This window comes from Notechis scutatus, chromosome 8 (genome assembly GCF_049901735.1).
Source record: "Notechis scutatus isolate UNSWTSFEM ecotype Mainland chromosome 8, rNotScu1.2, whole genome shotgun sequence".
NCBI lineage: Eukaryota > Metazoa > Chordata > Lepidosauria > Squamata > Elapidae > Notechis > Notechis scutatus.
Genome location: NC_142016.1, coordinates 12,324,554 through 12,346,803, shown reverse-complemented (window position 1 = coordinate 12,346,803; position 22,250 = coordinate 12,324,554). Strand labels below are relative to the sequence as shown.

The 22,250-nt window shown below is 44.3% G+C and overlaps 1 protein-coding gene across 4 annotated transcripts in view; it reads left to right on the top strand.

The window, feature by feature from the left end:
- Window positions 1-14,847, top strand: part of CD164L2 (CD164 molecule like 2) — a 38,182-nt gene extending 23,335 nt beyond the window's left edge. Inside the window, exons 5-6 of one of the 4 annotated variants that reach the window (XM_087970669.1) lie at window positions 4,850-5,012; window positions 14,179-14,847. In XM_087970669.1, the coding sequence (XP_087826795.1) occupies window positions 4,850-5,012; window positions 14,179-14,185 (170 nt within the window). In that variant the 3' untranslated portion in view covers window positions 14,186-14,847. Of the gene's footprint in view, window positions 1-4,849; window positions 5,017-8,650; window positions 9,973-10,609; window positions 10,851-14,178 lie in introns of those variants that run through there. The other 3 variants (XM_087970667.1, XM_087970668.1, XM_087970670.1) reach the window with 3 other exon arrangements.
- Window positions 14,848-22,250: the final 7,403 nt, after the last annotated feature.

Genomic DNA, 22,250 nt, shown 5'->3' with positions numbered 1-22,250 from the left:
GTTTTGTTTTTTTTTCTCTTTCCCCAAGTTTGTCTTCTCTTGTCTTAACCAACGCAAGCCCTTCCACTGTAGTGCCAGGATGTGATGTCCCCCACTTTAAAGTTACCCTCTTCTTCTAGGCCAGGCGCCTTCAAACTTGGCAACTTGAAGACTTGTAGACTCCTTAGCATGACTGGCTGAGGAATGATGGGAGTTGTAGTCCACTAGTCTTAAAGTGGCCAAGTTTGGAGAGCCCTGTTTTAAACATATTCCAGTTTGTCAAGAATCCTTCTTATGTAATAGGGAGAAGAGAAATGAGATGAGATAAGATGAGAGCCATAGTGGCACAGTACTGCAGATTACTTTGACTCAGCTTTCCACCCTTCTGAGGTGGGTAAAATGAGGACTATTGTTGGGGCCAATAGGCTGACTCTGTAAACTGCTTAGAGTACTGTGGAAAGCACTGTGAAGCGGTATATAAGTCTAAGTGCTATTGCTATTTCTCTGTTCCTTTCCTTGGCCCTGGTGGTGCAGTGGTTAGAATGCAACATTACAGGCTGACTCTTCTCGCTGCCAGCAGTTCACTTCTCACTGGTTGACTCAGCTTCCCATCCTTCCAAGGTGGGTAAAATGAGGACCCGGATTCTGTAAACCACTTAGAGAGGGCTGTAAAGCACTGTGAAGCGGTATATGTCTAAGTGCTGTTGCTATTCATATTGTTAGTATATCACAGGTAGCTCTTGACTTACCATCGTTCATTTAGCGACCGTTCAAGATTCCAACAGCAGTGAAGAAAAGTGACTTACAATTGGTCCTTACACTTATAACTGTTGCAGTGTCTTCATAGTCACGTAATCAAAATTCTGGTGTTTGGGAACTGGCGTGTATTTTATAATGGTTGCATTGTCCCGTGAGTGGGTTCCGTGATCACCATTTGAGACTTTCCTAGACAGCTTCCAATGGGCAAAGTCAATGGGGGAGGCCAAATTCACTTAACAACCATATGCTTCACTAATGAGCCGTGGTGGCGCAGTGGTTAGAGTACAGTGCTTCAGGCTACTTCTGCTGACTGCCGGCTGCCTGCAATTTGGCAGTTCAAATCTCACCAGGCTCAAGGTCGACTCAGCCTTCCATCCTACTGAGCGGGGGTAAAATGAGGACTCAGATTGTAGAAGGCAATATGCTGACTTTGTAAACCACTTAGAGAGGGCTGTAAAAGCACTGTGAAGCGGTATAAAAATCTAAGTACTATTGCTGTGAATAGCCAATGTGATTTGTGTAACAATGGCAGCCAAAAAAGGTTGTAAATTGGACCCAATTCACTAAACTGCCCTGCATAGCAACAAAAGAAGTTTTGGTCCCCACTGTGGTCGTAAGTCAAGGACTACCTGTACTCTGATAATGGAAATATTTTAAATGAGCCACCATGGGGCAAATGGAGCAGGTGCAGGTGCCCTCGTAGTAATATATTTGCAGCTCAGAGGCAGTTTGGCAAGGAGAAAGGTAGTAATCTTAGAAATCAATAAATATACGCCTACTTACAGTTGGGGATAGCAAGTAATAGCCAAATCACTCTGCTGTTCAGGTGTTTTTATTATTCACTTGGGTAGCCCTGGTAGATCAATCAGAAGGCCTCGTGGAGGTGGCTGGTCTGGAGAAAGTTGATTTATGAGATGCTGTCATACTCTGAATTCAGAGGCCTCTGCTTGGCGTTCAAGGCAAACCTTCCTTGGGAGAACAGCTCTATTCTGGACTGTCAAATTCAACAGAATTGGGTGGCAGAATCCTAAGACGATTCCATAGACTCCCGTTTCCTTCACACAAGGTGTTGCTTTGTTCCTTGGGTTGTGTAACTGTTCAGGAAAAAAAAAAAACTACAGGCAATCCTTGACTTCATTTAGTGACCGTTCAAAGTTACAACAGCATTGGAAAAAAAGTGATTTATTATGTCCCTTTTTCACACTTACAAACGTTGCAGCATCCCCCATAGTCACGTGATCGAACATTCAGATGCTTGGCCACTGGCTCACATTTATGACGGGTGCCTACCGGACCTCTGCAACTTTTGCGGACTTCTGACAAGCAAAGTCCATGGCAGTGGTGGTATTTGACCAGTTCTGTCCGGTTCTAGAGAGCCAGTAGGGGCGATGAGCAGCAGCAGACCCAACCAGTTTTCTCCGCTGCTCAGCTGTTGGGCCCACCCACCCGCCTGGGCTCCCATACTCACCTATATCCACTGAATTTGAAGCACAGCTGCTTTGCGCGGCACAGAATAGCGCCGCGCGGCAGCTGCTGAAGCAACCGGGATCATGCAGGCTTGTAGGAGGCAAGTTAGAACGCCTCTGTGCTTGTGCAAAGTGTCTGTTTGGCGCGTGTGCACGCCAAGTGTGTGCACGCACGTAAAAGTGCGCCCACCAAGCCACACCCACCGAACCGGTGGCAACAATATTTGAATCTCACCGTTGGTCCATGGGGAAATCCAGATTCACTAACCAACCCATGTTACTAACTTAACAAATGCAATGATTCGCTTAACAACGGTGGCAAGAATAGTCGTGAAATGGGGGCAAAAGTCACTTAACAAATGTTTCACTTAGCAACATAAATGTGATCGTAACTCGGGGACTCCATTCAAAAGGTCTTGCTGCTGATTAAGGAGACACACACACACACACCCTGCCTCCTCCCACCAAGGGCACAAAATAGGAACCTCAGGTGACATTTAATAGGATCCTAACCATAAGAGGGAAGAGAGGAAAACCGCAGAAGCTGCCTGCGAGCTCTCAGAGCTGCTGGGTTTCAAGGGAAAAATCCCCGCTTTGTTGTGACTTCAGATCCCCTGCAAACGGAGATGGCAATAAATCAGCCCAGCTCCTGGGCACATAATGAGAACAGGTGCGGCTTTCATTTGAAACAACAAAGAAATCCCAGGTGCAAAGGCCCCGAGAGATACCAGAGGCACATAGGCTGATACACAGGCACATTAGTGTGGAGGCTCCAGCACTGAATCTGTTTAGAGATGCTCCAACCTGTGTTACTCCGTCCTCGTCAAATCCATGTCGGCCATCCTGTTGTTGTTTTTTTTTGACATTCTTCTTCACTTTGGGGCAAAATGTGCCTGGGAGAAGACAGGGTAGATCTGTTTTGAAATCAGTCTCCCTTCTCCAAGGAAATGAAGGGGGGAGGGGAGGAGGGAGCGTGCCAAGAGGGAGGGGAGAGGGGAAAGGAGAGGAAGGAAGGAGGGGAGGATAGGAGAGAGGAAAGAGGAGGAGTGGCAAGAGGGGAGGGGAGGAGAGAGGAAAGAGAAGAGGAGGGATAGTGAGAGGGGAGGGGAAGGGATAAGAAGAAAAGGGAGGGGAGGGGATAGGAAACTTTGCTTGGCCCAATACAAGAGAACTTTTGTAGCTTAGGGTTGAATGGTGGGATCCTTGGTGCTTTCTAGGTGTGGTTGCTTTCCTGCAGACATTTCATTACCCAACTAGGTAACATCAGCAGTGCACGTGGGGTGGGGTGGGTGGGATACAAGGGTGTATGCAGCTTGTAATGTAAGGTATTTATTGATGGGTCTCAGATCCCACCCAAACAGATCAAGAAATGCTAACAGACATTTTTTGTAGGAAGAAGGATTTTCTCTCTTGCTTTGAAGCTGGATGCCTTCCCAACACTTCCATGTTCATTTTTTTTTTTAAAGTACAGATGTGGAATCAGATTTGCTAGACGATATGTACCGCTGTATTCAAGAGTCACATTGGTGTAGTGGCAAAGGCATCAGGCTAGAAGCCAGGAGACTGTGAGTTCTAGTCCTGCCTTAGGCACAAGGATAAATGGGCCAGTCCCTTTATTTTTACAGCCATAGGAAGGAGGGTGAACCACTTTTCAACAACCTTGCCCAAAAAAACTGCAGGGAATGGTCCAGGGGGCAAAAACGACTCGAAGGCACCAAAACAAGCAGAAATCGTCCACAACCTGCAGTATAAATGTATCTCTCTTTATCAGGGTTTAGCTTGCCGTGATTTCCAGTTTAGATGTGGGTTTAAGCAACAAAAACAACCCCAAACAATGACGTCCATAACCTTCCCATGTTCTCATGTCCTTGAAAGAAGGAGAATATTTCATCTCCCATCTTTTCCACGCAGCATCTAGACTAGAATAGAGAATAGAATAGAACAGAACAGAACAGAATAGAATAGAATAGAATAGAACAGAACAGAACATAGAGAATAGAATAGAATAGAATAGAATAGAATAGAATAGAATAGAATAGAATAGAATAGAATAGAACAGAACAGAACAGAACAGAACAGAACAGAACAGAACAGAATAGAATAGAATAGAATAGAATAGAATAGAATAGAATAGAACAGAACAGAACAGAACAGAATAGAATTCTTTTATTGGCCAAGTGTGATTGGACACACAAGGAATTTGTCTTGGTGCAAATGCTCTGAGTGTACATAAGAAAACATAAAATACATTCATCAAGAATGCAATACTTAGTGATAGTCATAGGTTAATAATAAGCAATCAAATCATACTAGGAAACAAATAAAGCAGTATAAATGGTAAAGATACAAACAACACGGTTATCGTCATAAGCGGGAAGAGATAGGCGGTAGGAAGTGTTATTATCTAGTAGTAGAGGAATAATAGTAATACAGTCTTACTAAATAGTGTTGTGGGAATTATTTGTTTAGCAGAGTGATGGCATTCGGGGAAAAACTGCCCTTGTGTCTAGTTGTTCTGGTGTGCAGTGCCCTATAGTGTCATTTTGAGTCATTATATCGTCTACAGTAAAGTTTGGGGGAAAGTTCGGGATGAGTTCTCTTGCCTTGCTTCCTCTCAGTCCCTTCCTTGGCTTGGTTCCTTCTAGGCTCGACCACTGGCCCACCAGAAACTCTCCCACCCGAGTTTTATCCACCGGGCTTTGACTCGGCCAGCTTCATTGGAGGGATCGTCTTGGTGCTCAGCATCCAAGCTGTCGCCTTCTTTGTGGTGAAGTTCCTCCGGTCGAAGGACAACACCTATCAGACGCTGTAAGTTTCCTATGGACCGTTGGGGGTAGCAAAGTTGCGAGGCTTTTCAACTAACCAGGTTTCAGAATCCGGGGTGTTGGACTTTCTTTGGGAGAAGCCAACGTTGTGTACCTGAGCTGAACAGGGACAAAATGGCTGCCTAGGCCAGTTTTTAACACAACTGCTGTCTTATAGTATGAAGAGGCATAAATGAGGCGAAATCAGGCCCGGTTCTTTAAGCACAGAAATTGTGGGGTGGGGGGTGTTCTTACTTGGCAAACTTTCTTTTCCTTCTCTTTATTCCCACAAACAATTCCGTTCTCTTTTCTTCCTGCTCCAGCCAGCATTTCCCCATTACAGGTAGTCCTCGACTTAGAACCTTTCGTTTTAGTCACCGTTCGAAGTTACGACATCACCAGAAAAAAAGGGACTTATGATCGCTTTTCACACTTACGACCCTTGTAGCATCCTCACGGTCACATGATCAAAATTCAGGCTGCTGGGCCACTTGGCTCATATTTATGACGGTGGCAGTGTCCCGGGATCATGCTATCTCCATTTGCGACCTCTGACAAAACAAAGTCAACGTGGAAGCCAGATTCGCTTAACAACGGTGACAAGAAAAGTTGCAAAATGGGGCAAAGCTCGCTTAATAAGCTGGGTTGCTTACCAGTGGAAATTTTGGGCTCACTTGCAGTCGTAAGTCGAGGACTACCTGTTCTGTTGATGCCCCTAAAAATTCTGGTCATGTTCACATTAGAGTAGGGCTGGACCCTTAAGGCCTGTTTCTGCTCCTAAAGCTGAAAATTGTAATATAGAAATGTAAGGGATAAATTCCAGCTTTACAGAATCTGCCCTTTAAGGGTAAGAAAGAAGCCATGGAAGCTTCCCAGCCTGTCCTCATCTTTAAAACCCCCTCAATGTCAGGATTCCAGCAATCGCCCTAATCAAATCACGATTCTTGAGCCAAGCTTCAAAAAACTTCAAAGGATTTATTAGAGGCGACATACTAACACTGCCCTGTATGAAGCCAACTCTGGCATACCTAATTTACAGTCACCTTTGACCCTGTTTCCCCCCTCCCTCCGGGGTGTCTCCTCAACCAGATTCACCAATTGAGCATGTTCACAGGCTGGGGGTCATCAATCACGTTCTCCAAATAAATACTGTATATCGGGCGGGCAAAAACTCTGGTATTTTAGTTACAAAGATAAGAGTTGGAATGTACTTTTGATTTCAACTGCTCTTCCAGATTTCCTTCCTCCCCCCACCCTTTTTTTAATGGCAACTATTAAAACAGGCATAGGAATGGTTTATGAGTTGACACTCAATTCCCACACTCCCCACTCCAGACAACCTCTTCCAGTGACATCCCATTGTCAGCTTCCTACAATTTCCAGCAGGTCAGAGTGCAGAAGTCGGTTGGGAATTTTGAGCCTTGCGCTCCAATTCTCAACAAAAGCACCAAGCTGGAAAGGCTGATCTAAAAATAACAATAATAAAAGCTTTGCTTTAGTGATGCAATTGAAAGTAACGGTGTCCTTTGCTTTTTTAAACCCCGAGTTAAAGGATGATCCAGCCACAAATTTGGTCCAGGGAAGGAATTTGCAGCAAGATAAAGCAATGTAACTATTTATCCCCCAATCTTGACTCGTCATTCTTTTTGCTTTTAATGTTATATCTTTGCTGCTCTTCCCTTCCGGCCTCCTTAAGCAGGTGACTTTACTGCCTAGGTTGCCCAGCACAATAATTCTGGACACTGAAATCTTGCATCACTAACTGGCACGACTGTGGCCATACGCAAATCTTCCCCAGTTTCTAAATGAGGCCCATGGCCCATTTGCGCTTAATGGGTTGTTGAGTCATTGCAGGCTTACCTCAGAAGGGGCCTGTCTGACGTTCCTGCGGGAAGGAAGCTAACTAGTGGCATAGGATTAATAGTTATGGAACATCCCAACCTGTCCTAATTATACCCTATGCCAGTGATCCCCAACCTTTCTTATGCCGCGGCCCGGTATCCCCAACCTTTTTTATGGCGCGGCCCGGTACGATATGGCGCCGCCATCTTTTTGATGAAAAAGTGCTTCCGGTGACCTCACCGAAGCACTTTTTCATCAAAAAGATGGCGGCGCATGCTCTGGTGAGCTTTTCCGGTAGAAATGGCTTTCTACCCAGAAAAGCTCACCGAGCGCTGGCGCCGCCATCTTTTGATGAAAAGTGCTTCCGGTGAGCTTTCTACCCAGAAAAGCTCACCGGAAACACTTTTTCATCAAAAAGATGGCGGCGCCAGCAAACCAGCGGCCCAGTAGGACTTGTTCCACGGACTGGTACCGGTCCGGGTTGGGGACCCCTGCCCTATGCAATAAATAAGGTAATCCAGCAATAGGGGAAGGTTCCTCTCCCGAATTGGTGGTTGGATTCTGCTGGGTCAGCCATGGGCAGCAATGATGAATGCTGAAGTCCAATGGTTTTTGGGAGCATTAGAGATGTCTTCAACTATGACTTGAGATCATTCCTATTCCAAGGGAAAGGGTGATTGTCCCCTTGTTCAAACCCTGCACGGGGCAAATATTTCACAAATTGAATATTGTGGTGGCGCAGTGGTTAGAATGCAGTACTGCAGGCTACTTGTGGCCGGCTGCCTGCAATTTGGCAGTTCGAATCTCACTGGGCTCAAGGTTGACTCAGCCTTCCATCCTTCCGAGGTCGGTAAATGGGGACCCAGATTGTGAGGGGCAATAGGCTGACTTTGTAAACCACTTAGAGGGCTGGAAAGCGCTGTGAAGCAGTATATAAATCTTAGTGCTATTGCTATTAATCCTTAAAATATAAAATGAAGGTGGTGGGGGAAACAATTCTAACAATCTTACCTAAAATGTGACCACTTAAGAGCTCTTGAAACTTTCTTCTCCTTTCCCAGGCAAGGGAAACTGTAGTCCTCTACTCTGTGTCTCCTTTTACCCTCTGGAATTTTAACTTACTCTTTTCAAAGTAACTTGATCTGTTAGTTCAATGTCTTCTCCTAATTCAATATTGACTCTAAAACAAAAATCTGCACTCTCCCTGTTCCCTGTTAAATTTTTCAGTGATTATAGCTATGGAAAGTTCCCCTCTTTGTTTATTGAATTGAGATCAACCTATGCTCTTATTTGCTTAGAAAATACAGATAGTCCTTGACTTACAACCATTCACTTAGTGACTGTCTGAAGTTACAACATCACTGAAAAAAGTGCCATGTCCGACGTTCACACTTATGACAGTTGCAGCATTCCCATGGTTACATGAACAAGTATGGATGATTGACAACCAATTCATGTTTATGACATTTGCAGAGTCCCGGGGTCATGTGATCACATTTTCTGACCTTCTGACAAGCAGAGTCAATGGGGAAGCCAGGTTTGCTTAATAACCCCGTTAACAACTTAACAACTCAGTGATTCACTTACCACTGTGGCAAGAAAGGCCAAAAAAATGGGGCAAAACCCACTTAGCCGTGGAAATTTGGGTCTGTTATGGTTGTAAGTCGAGGACCACCTGTAAGTATAGAGAGTGGGATAAAAGGGAAATTGGTTTGGGGGATTTTGTGTGTTATATTAACAATATATCATATTACATCATAACATTTCCATTTCCCTCACTTTTTTCCCCATGCTTATCAGAGAGGAGACCCAGCAGTAGGTGTGGAAGAGTGTGTGTGTTTGTATATGAACCAAGGAAGTTAAGGGCTGCCGCCAGAACCAAGAAAATCTATTTGCTCTTCTCGTAGATTATTCCACTATTTAGACTTATCCTTCAGAATCATGAATACTGTAAGGCAGTTTGAATACATCGAATATACAATGACGGCACATTTCCTGGACGATGGGCATATAGAAAAAATACCATGTCCTAGGAGAGAGAATAGCCTGATTCCTCAAACTGTGAAGTCTTTTGTTTGCAGAGATATGGGATAATGCAGGTAGCAAAACATTCTTTCCTTCTGATGGAAGAATTTACCTTTGGAGACTCTCCTTAACTTGTTCTCTCTTGCTCTGTGTGAAGTAGTATATGGACAATTTTGAACCAAATAAGAGTTCGTCGTTTAATCGATTTGTGTATGTATATAAAAACACACAAATCATCTTATTCTGTTGTCTTTAGAAATTAGGGGCCTTCCTTGCCCAGAATCCAGAGTGTAGAGTTTGAACTGTTGAGAGGTGACCAAAGTCAGCCTCTCTCTCCTATTTGGCCTGAATGTAGGGTTCATGACTTGAGAGGCTATTAAGAAACTGACCTTTTTGCTACCAAAAATCAAGGGAAAGAGGTGAATTGATCAGTGAATGGAGCAGCCACTGCCTGCTGCCCAGCCTCCAAAGAGAAAATGAATGGAGAAATGGGAAGTAAATAACACTGACCTGAGGGAGTATAAATTCTATTCTGCTTTTTATCTGCCACTAAGTGAGGACATCAACAACATTCGTTGAATGTTTGAAGACTAGCCAAGCTCTGAGACTAGCAAGGTACCATTTAACATCCTGTTCCCAGACAGATCTTTTGTTCTTATTGCGCTGAAAGTGGGGAGTTGGACCTCCAAGTGGTATAGTGAACTAAAAATCCTAGTTGCCTATGGTGAGTTGTGGGCCAGCAACACCTGCAGGACATGTTCTCCACCTTGTTCTGCCATACGATTCACATCATGAAAACAATCGTCTGAGATGTTTGAAGGATGCCAGTTTAGGGAAAACCGATGCACGGATTTCTTTGCGTGTGGTTTACAAACTAAATGGCTGAGAGCCATTCATGCTATCCAGTCTCCATAGTGACTCTTGAATTCTCTCCTCAGCTGGTTGACTTCCCACTCAGTTTTCATAGCTATTTAAGTGAAGAATAGGAGAAAAGTGGAGGACCATAATGTCCTATGCTTCAGAAAGAGAAACATTTGTATTCTTAAAGCCAGGTAGTGATGTTGGAAGTTCTGGATGGGGTGTTCTTGAAGCAGGAGGTCTACCAGCCCCACTTAAAACATCCAGCTCTATATGGAGGACCAAATATATCTGCTTACTGCCTTCAATCGATGTAATTCAGTTTTGCATCTAAAAATAACTCAGTTTGTATTTGATGACATGATTCATCAATTCATGAGCATTTTGTCTTCATATCTAAGAGGCATTTCAAATGCCCTTTTGCATCTCACCCAATGAGTTTCTCGAATCTTGCAGAATTCTTCCTACATTTCCTCTTCTAAGTTTCCAATATTATTTGTAAAACTTTCTAGTCCCTTTTTCTGGGACAATGTCCGATTGCTTAACTAGCCCTAAAGCTGCTGCAAGAACCAGCTTTAATACTGCTTTTAGGGCTTGTTCGGAAGCACCCAACTTGGTGCAGACAAATGTTCCTATCATAGCTTCCATGGAGTGAACTCTTATGGACTTCTGCATGAATCCTTCGTTCTTGAAATCGTCCAGATTTGGAAGTAGTCCTTTTCTTTCCAATAACAAGAATTGTACAGTTGATTTTAATGGCTACTTGAACTGAGGAATTACCACTACAGCTCTGAGAGATAAATATCCACTTTAAAAACCATCCCTGGCAACAGCTGGATTCCTTAGTAAGCCATTTGTGTTTCTAAAAATTGGCAGATCTGAAACCAGCGCAGATGAGACAGCAGACCAGCTTAAAAACTAAGCCATGAGGTTGACTTCAGAATACCAACAAGGCACAGCCAATTCTTTCTCCTCCATTCGTTGGAAGTACCAATTGCAAGAACTGGCCATTTGAAAATACACAAAAAAAAGTTTCTTTTTTCCCCCGGTTTCTTGCTTAATGAATTCGTGCTTTTAATCCTTCCCCAACAGCCAGAGTTCTCTCTGGAGAGATTACAGAGCACCTCTTTCCTCAGTCCCAAAGCATGCAGGCTCCGCAGTGAAAGGATATGGGGAGGTGCACTAGCTGGCTGCTCTTTATCCAACCAGTTGAGGAATGCTGGGTCTTTGTGTGCTGTGCCTGTTTTGGGCTGCTGTGTGACTTTTGTGCTGTTTAAGCTTTCTTGGGGGGGGGGGTTCCGTGGGAAAGATTGGAGGGAGAGAGGTTAACTGAGTGCTCTTTGCCATCTTGAGTGAAGACTTGTGATCCTGACTTTTGAATTAAAGCTTGTGGGAGTTTCCTTTATCCGGGACTTCTGATGCTCTTGAGTGTCGTTGTTGGGCAACCTTGTGCAGTAAGTAGGAGCACCTTATAAGGTCTCTCCTGCTGAGAAACGTCTACGCCGGAAGTGAGGATGTTTTCCAGGAGAGCCAAGAAGTCGTATATGGGATCCTCTCTTAGGAAGGGTCTTTGATGTCCATCTTTTTCTGAATGGAGAAGAACAGGAAGCTCTTGCAGAAGAGATGGCTTCAAGGCAATTGGCCAGGGGGCGGGGGGTTCCCAGCAGCTACACAAGAGGAAGTCATACTTCAGGGAAGGACATCAGGCTTAGTGCAACCCCAGCTATGCCCAGTATTACTTTCTCTACCGTAGCTCAGAGCAGAATAGTATCGCTGGTAGTAAAGCAATGCCATGACTCAGTAGAACAGGGCTGGGGAAACGGGGAACATGGCCCCTTTTATGACTTGTGGACTGCTGGCTCAGGAATTCTGGGAGTTGAAGTCCACAAGTCATAAAGGGCCCATCGTTCCTTACCTCTACAGTAGAAGAACAGCTGCTTTGTAGTCTGACAGCTCCGTGTTCATTCATCAGCCTCTCCGGTTCAAGATAAGGCAAGAGGTGATGGGAGACTCCTTTCTCAAGAATCTGGAAAAACTAATTGCCAACTGCCAGTAGGTAATACAAGTCTAGGTGGATCTTTACCATCAGGGCTGGTAAAGACCACCTGTCTGTCTATGTAACTTCGATCTTCGAAGTCCTAAAGTTCTTTTCCACAAGGTGTACAACAATCGCCCCGTTTCTGCCACAACTGCTCCCTAGATTCCTACTTTTTTCACTCTGCACTGTAGCTGCCCAATACGGAGTCAGTCCCCTACACTTAGTATCTGGAGTGGTACAGATTCAGCTGGGGAGGCTTGCTTAGATCAATCTGGAATTGAATCCGGCATCGCCTCTGAGTTGCAACCATCCCTCAACATTGAAAAGACATGAGATCCTTCTGCAAAACTATGTTCCCCATCTCAGGCCCAAAGCTAGCTGGACTTCCTTGAGAGCCAGTCCCTTTCTCTCCAACCTAGGAAGAAGGAGAAGAAGAAGGCAATGGCCAACCTCTTCTGAAATCTTGCCAAGAAAGCTGCACAGATCTTATCCAGGCAGCTGCCATAAGTCAAATCTACTGTATTTTTGGCTCAAAATACAGTAGATTTAAGATTGATGGTGGATATACTTTGATTTTACTCCCTAAAACAGTGTTTCTCAACCTTGGCAATTTTAAGATGTGTAGAGTTAACATGATGGTTAAGGGATTCTGAGAGTTGAAGTCCACACGTCTTAAGGTAGCCAAGATTGAGAATCACTGCTTTTGGGAACAGATACCATTAAAATCAAATGGATCTGTATTCAGAATCAACCCATGCAGGATGATGCCATGAGACCAGGTGAATGTAAGACCGATGTAACATACTATCTCCGATGAAACTTATAATGGCTCAGGAGGATAAAGTAGTTCACCCAACACACTCAAGTTCACTGACCCCACGGCACCTACAATAGAGGGGAGAAGGTCAAAGAGTTCAAGATATTGGGTACAGCATACACTAAAGAAGGAGGGTAGGGCTTCAATCATAGGGTTGTGACTATCTTACTTATTAATTGGATATATCTAGTCTAATGAAGAGAAGAACTAGTGGTGACATGATAGCAATCTTCCAGTACTTGAGGGGCTGCCACAAAGAAGAGAGGAGGTCAAGCTGTTCTCCAAAGCACCTGAGGGCAGGACAAGAAGCAAAGGGTGGAAACTAATCAAGGAGAGGAGCAACCCAGAGCAAAAACAGCCTCCCCAGGGCTCTGGAAGCTCTCCGGAAGCTGGAAAGAGTCCCATTTCCGGACTTCCGGAAGGCCCATTTCCCCCCCTCAGAGCCTCCGCACAGACCCTGCACTTACCTCCATCAAAAAAGGGCCACATAGAGACTCTTGGGAGGGGAGGGGTGGGTGGGTGGGGCCAGCTGGTCGGTTGAAATACTGGTTTGGTGAACCAGATGTAACATTAACATCCGGGTCACCCGAACCGGCCCAAACCAGTAGAATCCCACCCCTGCCTGACCCACAATGCAGCCCTGCATGCTTTTCTTTCTCCGTTTATTGGAAGGAAGGAAAAATAACCTAATCTGAAGATAGTCAAGACTTAAGTTGATTTGCCCCAGGTCCATTTTTGCCTTACCATATAATTCACCTCGGTAGCTTCTGAATAAATTGACTGTGTGGTATCTTTGAATTTGGTTTGACAAACAATTTTTTTTTTTATTCCTTGGTTTTCATCATTGATATGCAAAGGTGAGGGTCCCTGATCTTCAGCATGAGATCTTGCCTTTTAGGTGTGTCAAAATCCAAGCCAGTGAGATTTTCCCTTTCTTAAGAGAGATTGGTTCAACAAGAAAAGTCACAGGTACCTTTTCAGCACGTAAAGAGATGAATAGTGGACTTTTTGGGAAATAATTGTGTTCCAACTATTGCCAGTTGCAAGTTTTGCTTTCTCGGTTTTGCAAATACAGGTCCTATTTTTAGCAAACTCGAGAAGAGGAGATTTTGTAGACATGTAAAACTAACTAGTCTAACCTAAACTAACTAGGGACGCGGGTGGCTCAGTGGCTAAGACGCTGAGCTTGTCATTCAGAAAGGTCAGCAGTTTGGCGGTTCAAATCTCTAGTGCTGCGTAACAGAGTGAACTCCCGTTACTTGTCCCAGCTTCTGCCAACCTAGCAGTTCGAAAGCATGAAAAAATGCAAGTTGAAAAATAGGGACCACTTTGGTGGGAAGGTAACAATGTTCCGTGCACCTTTGGCGTTTAGTCACGCCAGCCACATGACCACCGAGACGTCTTCGGACAGCGCTGGTTCTTCGGCTTTGTAACGGAGATGAGCTCCGCCCCCTAGAGCTGGAAACAACTAGCATGTATTTGTGAGGGGAACCTTTACCTTTAAACTAACTAGCTTAAGGTTCCCCCTTGCATTCTGGCCAGGTGAAGTGTTTTTTCCTTCCTTTACTTTCCTTTGCTCAATCACATTAGGATCTAAAGGCTGATCTCCAGGAAGCTGTCTTGACGTACATCGTTTTGGCTGGAAGATCACTTGGAGAAGGGGCTGGTTGGGCCGTGTTTGGAAACCAGGACATTCTCTTTCCACCTGATGGAACTTCTGAAGGAGATAATCCCAAAATCTGCACCTCAGTACCCTGTTACCAAGCCCATAGTGCTTGGCTTGGATATGAGTCTCCTCTAGACTTGATGCAGAAGTGGTAATGTATACGTTATAAACGCATATCCACAAGACCAAACTTCGGGCTGTAGGAAACTTCATTTGTTTGGTTGTGGATGTACGTAACTCAAATTAAGAATCTCTTCAACCAATTGGACTTTTTTCTTTATAGTCTCTCTCTCTTCATTGTAATTATTCTTATTCTAAGACCACAAAGGGCCTTTTATCTCTTTCTCAATACGGTGGATCGTGCCCTGACTTTGCACCTTATGAATTTTACTTTAACCTTTGAAACCTTTAACCTTTTTTTTCTGATCTTTTTTATTTCTTTCCTGATGTTGTAAGCAGCGCTACAACAGAACGATACATATACTTCAGGCATTCGCAGAGTAGGATGCTAATCCTTTAAAAAATAAAATAAAATACCCGGCAGCCCTACGGATTAGAACATGATCTGCTAGTTTTAGTTATGATGTCAGTGTAAAACTCTCTCTCTCTCTCTCTCTCTCTCTCTATCTATCTATCTCTCTATCTATCTATACATACATACATACACACATACACACACACACACATATATATATATACACATACATATATATATATATATATATACATATATACATATACATATACATATACATATACATATACATACATACATACATACATATATATATATATATATATATATATATATATATATATATATATATATATATATATATGTGTGTGTGTGTGTGTGTGTGCGCCCCATTCCAGTCTCTCTCTTGATTACTCAAATGTCTATTTGTTTTTTCAAATTTAACAGCAAATGTGGAACGGTTGTGCAACCTGAACTGCTTTGATACATGTCCATTTAGCTGGGTGCCTTTTCGATATAGGTACCTTATTCAGATGTTAAAATGCTTGGTTCCTGGTGTTAAATCAATTGCACAAAAGGCAAGGGGTTTCCTTCACACATATCCTGTTTTCTGATGGAGGGAATTGCAGGCCATGGGAGCAGAATCCCAGCAGGCTTTGTGAAACTGAACAGAAATTCAGCTTCAGTTGAGCTTCTCTGAAATTGCCTGATTATTTAAGAATGGATCCTTGAAAGCACCAGTCCTTCAGTCCTTTTCGAGAAGCAGAGAGATCCTTTGCAAACAAACAAAAAAAAAAAAAACCAACAGCAAAACCAGGGGGGCGGAAACAAGAGGCTTTTTCAAATAAAATGCAATATTTATGGAGACTGTGTCTGCTCGTCTTTATATATATATATAGAAACATTGCATTGGTCATCAATAAACACCTCAGGAAAGACCAAAAAAAGGCGCAGCTTGAAAGAGTAAGCACCGGTCCGAAGGGATCCTGAAGATTGCCTCGCTCTTAACATTCATCTCTAAGAAATGCATTTGTATCATTTTCAGTGTTGTGGGTCATTTTTTTTTTCCTTCCCTGAGGGTTTCCTTTTAATGAACGTGCATAACTAATGACCCTGGAGAGTCTGTGGCTGAGAGGATTGCCCCTGAATCCCACATCTTTGGACTAGCAAAAGGGTAAAGAGATTCTGAGGCTGTACTAAAAGGCTCAGGGAAGGATGAAAAGCAGGTAGAAGATTACTTATCCTTCTTTAAAAGGAAGATCTCAATTGCTACACATTGAGGCCAGCTCAGCATGAGACCAGCTAATGGCCTTGCCATAAAGTGATGAGTGAGAAACTCACCTTTCAGCAAATTGGACCCCCCCCCCCCACACACACAAATCTTCCCTTCCCTCTAAAGCTCCTAATGGAAGAATTAGGTTGCCTTTCACTGCCACCTTGTGTGCAAAATAACACTCTGCTGATTTTGGTTTTTTGGGGGGGAGAGGCTGCACTTTGTCTGTGGAGATTCTGAGTCACCCAGCTCATGGTTGTCCCAAAAGTGCTTTTTTCAAGAGGCAAATGGACTTTCTGGTTTTTCTTTGAAGACATTTTGCTTCCCATCCAAGAAGCTTCTTCAGCTCTGACTGGATGGTGGGGGATGGAAGGATTTATACTCCTTGCAGACAGCTGGTCATTTGCATTCCTTTTGCATGTCAATCCAAACTAGAGCCTGCAAACACACCTTTTGCAGCATAGAGCAAACAGATACGGGCATTTTGGTGGCATGTTTTTATCCACGACACAAGGGGATCCTCCCAGTTAAAAATGTTCCTTTAGGAAGGTGATTAGCTTTTGTCTTCCCCCAGTCCATTTCTGCAGCCTCAGGGTCATCTTGGTTGCCACTGCGAAGATGGATGCTGGGATTAAGTGCTTAATTAAACATAATCGGTCTTTATTAGATTGATCACTATTGCCAAGGGGTTGTTGTAGGTTCCCTCATATATTTTCTCAGTTTCTTTGAAGATGGGGATGCTGTCTACTTGTCCCGATGAGCCCTCTGTCTTCAGTATTTACGTTACATGAGGATATAACTCGGGAGTCCCCAAACTTGGCAACTTTAAGACTTGTGGACTTCAACTCCCAGAATTCCTCAGCCAGCTAAGTCCGCAAGTCTTAAAGTTGCCAAGTTTGGAGACCTCTGATATAACTTGCCATCATAATATGTGGAAGGAGAATTGTGTGCCCTCTGTCCCAGTTGCCGAGAACCAATTTGGTGGAGTGGTTAAGGAACCAGGCTAAAAACCAGGGGACTGAATTCTAGTCCTGCCTGAGGTACAAAGCCAGGTGGGTGAACTTGGGCCAATCATGCACACCCAGCCCTAGAAAAAAGCAGGTAATGGCAAACCACATTTGAAATCTTGGCAAGGAAACTACAGACCGGGGGTGGTATTCTACTGGTTCGTCCTGGTTCGTCTGAACCGGTAGCTCCAAGGATCTTCTGTGAGTGAACAGGTTCGTTCCAACGATCAGCTGCTGGGCCCGCCCACCTGCCCTATTCTGACCTTTATTTCCTGGTTTTCAAGCTCAGCTGCTTCACACGGCGTTGAACACACAGGGAGAGTGCAGAATTGCAGGAGAAGGTCAGTAGCAGACCCTCTGCGCTTGCGCGAAGCATGCATTTGGCGCATGCGCTCACTGAACCAGTTGTTACACCGGCTGAATCGCACCCCTGCTACAGACAATCATCAGGATCAGTTCAAAGTACACACAGAAACACACTTCCAGTTGATGTTGGCAGCTACTTGCAGCCTCTGCTCAACATAGTCAATAATGGAAGATACAATTCAACAACTGGAAGTTCTTCAGATTTTTTGTCCTTGAAGGAATAGTTTGTTATGTCAGAATATAATGAGAACTTCATTTAATTTTGCAGGGTTTCTTCTGCTTACAATTTGGAGCCCTGGGTTGGGGTGTCTTTTTGGTATAATTCAAAGAGTCAAGATAGCAGATCCTAGGGGACAATGGAAGCTTTGTCAGTTTTTTTTAATGCAGGTTTTGTGTGCAGTGCACATATAAATGGGCAAAACTTCCATCGCACTTTCACAATTCCACCCATCTTGATACCCTTCAGAGACACTCTTGATCCTGGTGTTGGAAGAATTATCCTTCTGGATTCAGTTCCAAGTGGGGAAAAAGACTGGAAACATGGAGGCTGTTTAGAAAGATGGTTTAATGGTGGATAGAACCACATGGCTTGGAGATCTAAAGTGAAAAGGACGATCACATGCTTCAAGATGTTGGGTGAAGGAAAAGAAGGAAAAGGGGCAAAATGCTGAGAGACCCTTAGTTTTATACCCTCTGTTGGGCCCCACCTTAGTGTTTCCTGTTCCTGTGTAAGAAATGTATCCCATTGGCTGTCAGACTCCCAGGGGGCGGGGGTGTTAGCTAACTTTGTAGGCTTTGTCTGGACCACATGGCTTCACCCGAGTGCTGCCTGGTGCAGTCTTCCCAGGTGCCAGGTGGTGAGATGGCCAGAGGCCTTTGTTATGTAGAATACTGTGGCCCAGGCCTTAATGGCCCGCCCATTAACAAAGGTGGGGGTGAGCTTCTGCTTCTGAGTTTCTACTCTTTTTGGAGGAAATATTCTACCTTTTTAGTACATCCTAAAATATTTCATTTTCCTAGGAGAGGGGTGGGTTTTAACTTCCAACACTGGGATGTTGGGTAAGGCTTGATGCTCTTTAAGAGCGCCACTGTTGCTTTTGGCCTTTTCAATTTCGAGATCGTCACGCCATTAGGCGGGCACATTGGAAGAGGGCAAACCATCCTCACCCACACAACCTGTCCCTTTAGCTCTTACTCTCTCAAAATGCTATCTGGGCCCTCTGGCGTCAACAGACGAGACCTATAAGCCAGCTCAATGAGAAAGAACTCTTTTAGCAATCAGATTTAGGGATTGTTCCAATTTGCACCCAACTATTGGACCAGCATCTCCTGCCAGTGTCTTTTTTCTTTTCCCCCATCCTGTTTTCCTCATTTTTACTTCCAGCTTACAAAGGAGACTAGCTGAAGTCTTCATTAATTGTAATTGAGTGTCAGAGACCCCCTTACACTGACACCATCCAAGGACAGCCTCCAGGCGTGTGAAAGCTGTTAGGCTTAATCACCCATTACTCGGGAAGGAAAGCTGGCAACAGCCGTGAATGGGAACCAAGACAATAAAAGCAAGAGAGGCAGCAAGGCTGTGAACAGCAAATGTCATGCCAGCATATTTTTCGACTGCCTCAAGGTCGGGTGGAGACTAGAGCAGCTCGGCTCAGCAGTGGCAAAAAGCTTTTCCACCGAATTTGCTTCTGGATTCCCTTCTCAGGCTGCAACATCTCTCTCCCCCCACACACACAAATAAACCAACCAACCACTGGGTGGCAGCAAAGATCTTCTGGCTGCCAACTAGTGGTCATTAGGATATTTGCATTCTGGTTCTGATAGCTGTACCTTGGACAAGCAGAGAGAAATAGGTACAATTGTTCACACACCCTGGGGTAATACAAGGACCCTTCCAATTTACCAGAAGAGAATCTCTACAGACTTTTAGCTATACAATTTGGGATTAACACTCTTCGAATATAGGAACGGATTTCCAGAAAATTTTTTCAGTTTCGAGATTGGCACGCCATTAGGCAGGCACATTGGAAGAGGGCAAACCATCCTCACCCACGCAACCTGTCCCCTTAGCTCTTACACTCTCAAAATGCTATCTACAGGAACCATTAAGGAACCATTACAGGAACCATTAGGCATTACTCAGGTGACCCTGAGGACACAGATAAACCCCCAAGTGCTTCAACCCTAACTCTAACCCTAACCCTCTAAAAGGATGCAAATGACCAGCTGTCTGCAAGGAATATAAATCCTTCCATTTCCCATCATGCAGTCAGAACTGGAAAAGCTTCTTGGATGAGAAGCTAAACATCTGCAAAGAGAAAACAAGAAGGTCCATTTGCCTCTTGAAAAAAGCACCTTTGGGACAACCATGAGTTGGAGGACTAAGAATCTCTACAGACTCCTGGGAGGGAACTTCTCTTAGTCTAAAATATGAGGAATGTTGAGACAAATGTTTGACTTCAGTCTGCTCTTGGCCGTTTTAGGAAGCAGGAGATCCATATCTTTAAATATTGTTGTTACTTGGGGCAATTTGAACAATGGTGAGAAATCTTCTGTTTTGTTCCCAAGACAATTCTTCTGAAATGTCATTGTTCCCAACAAGTATGAAGACCGAGGACGAAGGGAGGGGAGGAGAATGAACTATTCTGGGATGAAGACGATGAATATCAAGGGTTTTTGCAGTCTTGATCTGGTGTTCCACTGGGATGAGGGCCATTGGTTATCTAAATACATGTCCAGATAGGAGACTGTTCATTGTTTGGACAGTGATTGAACGTGACGTGTTGCCTTCCATCAGATCAGACCTGTGATTCAGCTTCTTCAAACCTGAGTGATGGCCAAAGATCAACCCATGGTTTTCCCCAACCATACCTGAAAATGCAAAGCCTTGCACTGGAGACCAAGTGGACTCATAGGCGATGTCTGCATTGGGAAATTCCTCCATTTGGTATTTTATCTTCCTCAACCTACTGCTCCCTGTCTACACTGGGACTCGATGCTCCATAAATTTCCAACCATTATTCTCCCCTGGCAGGAAAATCAAGTCTGGATGTTACATTAAATACGTTTCTCAAATATGGGCATCGCTAGCTTTTGCAGTCTTGCTTTGCTTATAGCTGGTGTAGATTTCTGCTTGCAAGAGAAGGGAGTTTCTGCTGGACTACAACTGCCGAGGTCAGTTGCAAGGGTGTCTCTCAATTGTGCAAACTCTCAAGAGAGAATGGGAAAAGTCACCACAGACAACTCAGTTGTGGCCAACTCACCATGGCCAACTCATCACAGGACAACTTGCCGTGGGACAATTTAACAATTCAGTTTAATTATTTAAAATAAATAAAACATATTTTAATTTTGGTTATTCATATTCCATTCGTTATTCACAGTCCCTCCTTTTGCACCCTTTTTTTTAATGATTCTGTTCCACCATTTCTTTAATATTATAATGAGCCATAGTGGCAAAGTGGTTAGAATGCAGTACTGCAGGCTGCTTCTGCTGACTGCTGGCTGCCTGCAATATGGCAGTTCAAATCTCAGCAGACTCAAGGTTGGCTCAACTTTCCATCCTTCCAAGGTGGGTAAAATGAGGACCCAAATTGTTGTGGGCAATCGGCTGACTCTGTAAACCGCTTAGAGTGGGCTGTGAAGCACTGTAAAGCGGTATATAAGTCTAAGTGCTATTGCTATTACTGTAACTCTTGTCCCACAGTGAGTTGGCCATGGCAAGTTGGCAGTGACGAGTTGGCTGCGGCGAGTGGTCATAGATGAGACGGTGTTCTCACTCCATGCACATTTACAGGGTCATTTTTGGTGGAAATAAAAAATGTGTGGGGAAATCCCCCTGCAAGCTGCCTTGAACTCTTGAGGGGGGGGGAAAAGTGAATCTGATTTATCGTCCTTGCCCTCATCTCCTCCCCTCCCCTCCTATGATGATTGTAAATGCCTCTTCCTTCTCACTTCCCCTCTGCTGGCAGGGACCCAGTAGGATTTTTGAATTCTGAGAAGACTCCATTAGAGAGATAAAGTTGGGAGTATCTATTGACTCACCTGTTTAAAAAAAAGAAAGGGAAAAAAAAAGAGTACTACTGTATGCACGAGTCAATTTTCCTCCCTCCATTAAATACGGTATATCTTTTTCATCACCCCATGTGGGTTCTGAACGGAACCGGCGTGAGATTCAGTGCTTCGGTGTCTAATTGCTCGGCATCGGCTATAATGGAATCTGGCTGAAAATGTTACTGGTTGCGATAGAGCGATGGTTGACAAGCTGGGGGGGAAAAAAAGCTTCCCTTGGTGTGAGAGAGCTGAAAATGTCCACGGCTCAGGGTTTGGGGGAAGCAGGCAGTTTTCCTGCTGCAGTTCTGGTCTTTCTGCAGAGCTGACGATTGCAGGCCTTTCTGGCGAGGAGTAACTTGTCCTCCTGAAAGGATGCTGAAAAACCAGTGGTGAAATGCTACCAGTTCGGCCCAGTTCATCCAAACCGGTAGCAAAAATTGCTCCTGGTTCAGCTGAACCGGTAGTAAAAAAAAAGCTGAGAGGAGAGAGAAGAGAAAAGCACAGAATCTGCCCCTGTTTTCTGTTCTTTCTCCTCTGAGCTGATTGGCGCGGCAGAGCCTCAGCTGGTGCTTGGAAATCTGTGCATGCGCACTAGATGCACAATCTCCAAACCGGTAGGGAAACTGGTAGAATCCCACCACTGCTGTCAACCCTGAAGCTGGCCTGGGTGAATCCCCCTTGGAGCTCAGTGCTGCCATCCTGGAGCGAGGGATAGGAAAGGGGGATTAGAGATAGCTGGGCTTGTCTAGTCAAAATAAAATACTTTCTCAAGGCTCTTTCCTGGGAACCAAGACATTCTCACATCTGGCTGAAGGAAGGATG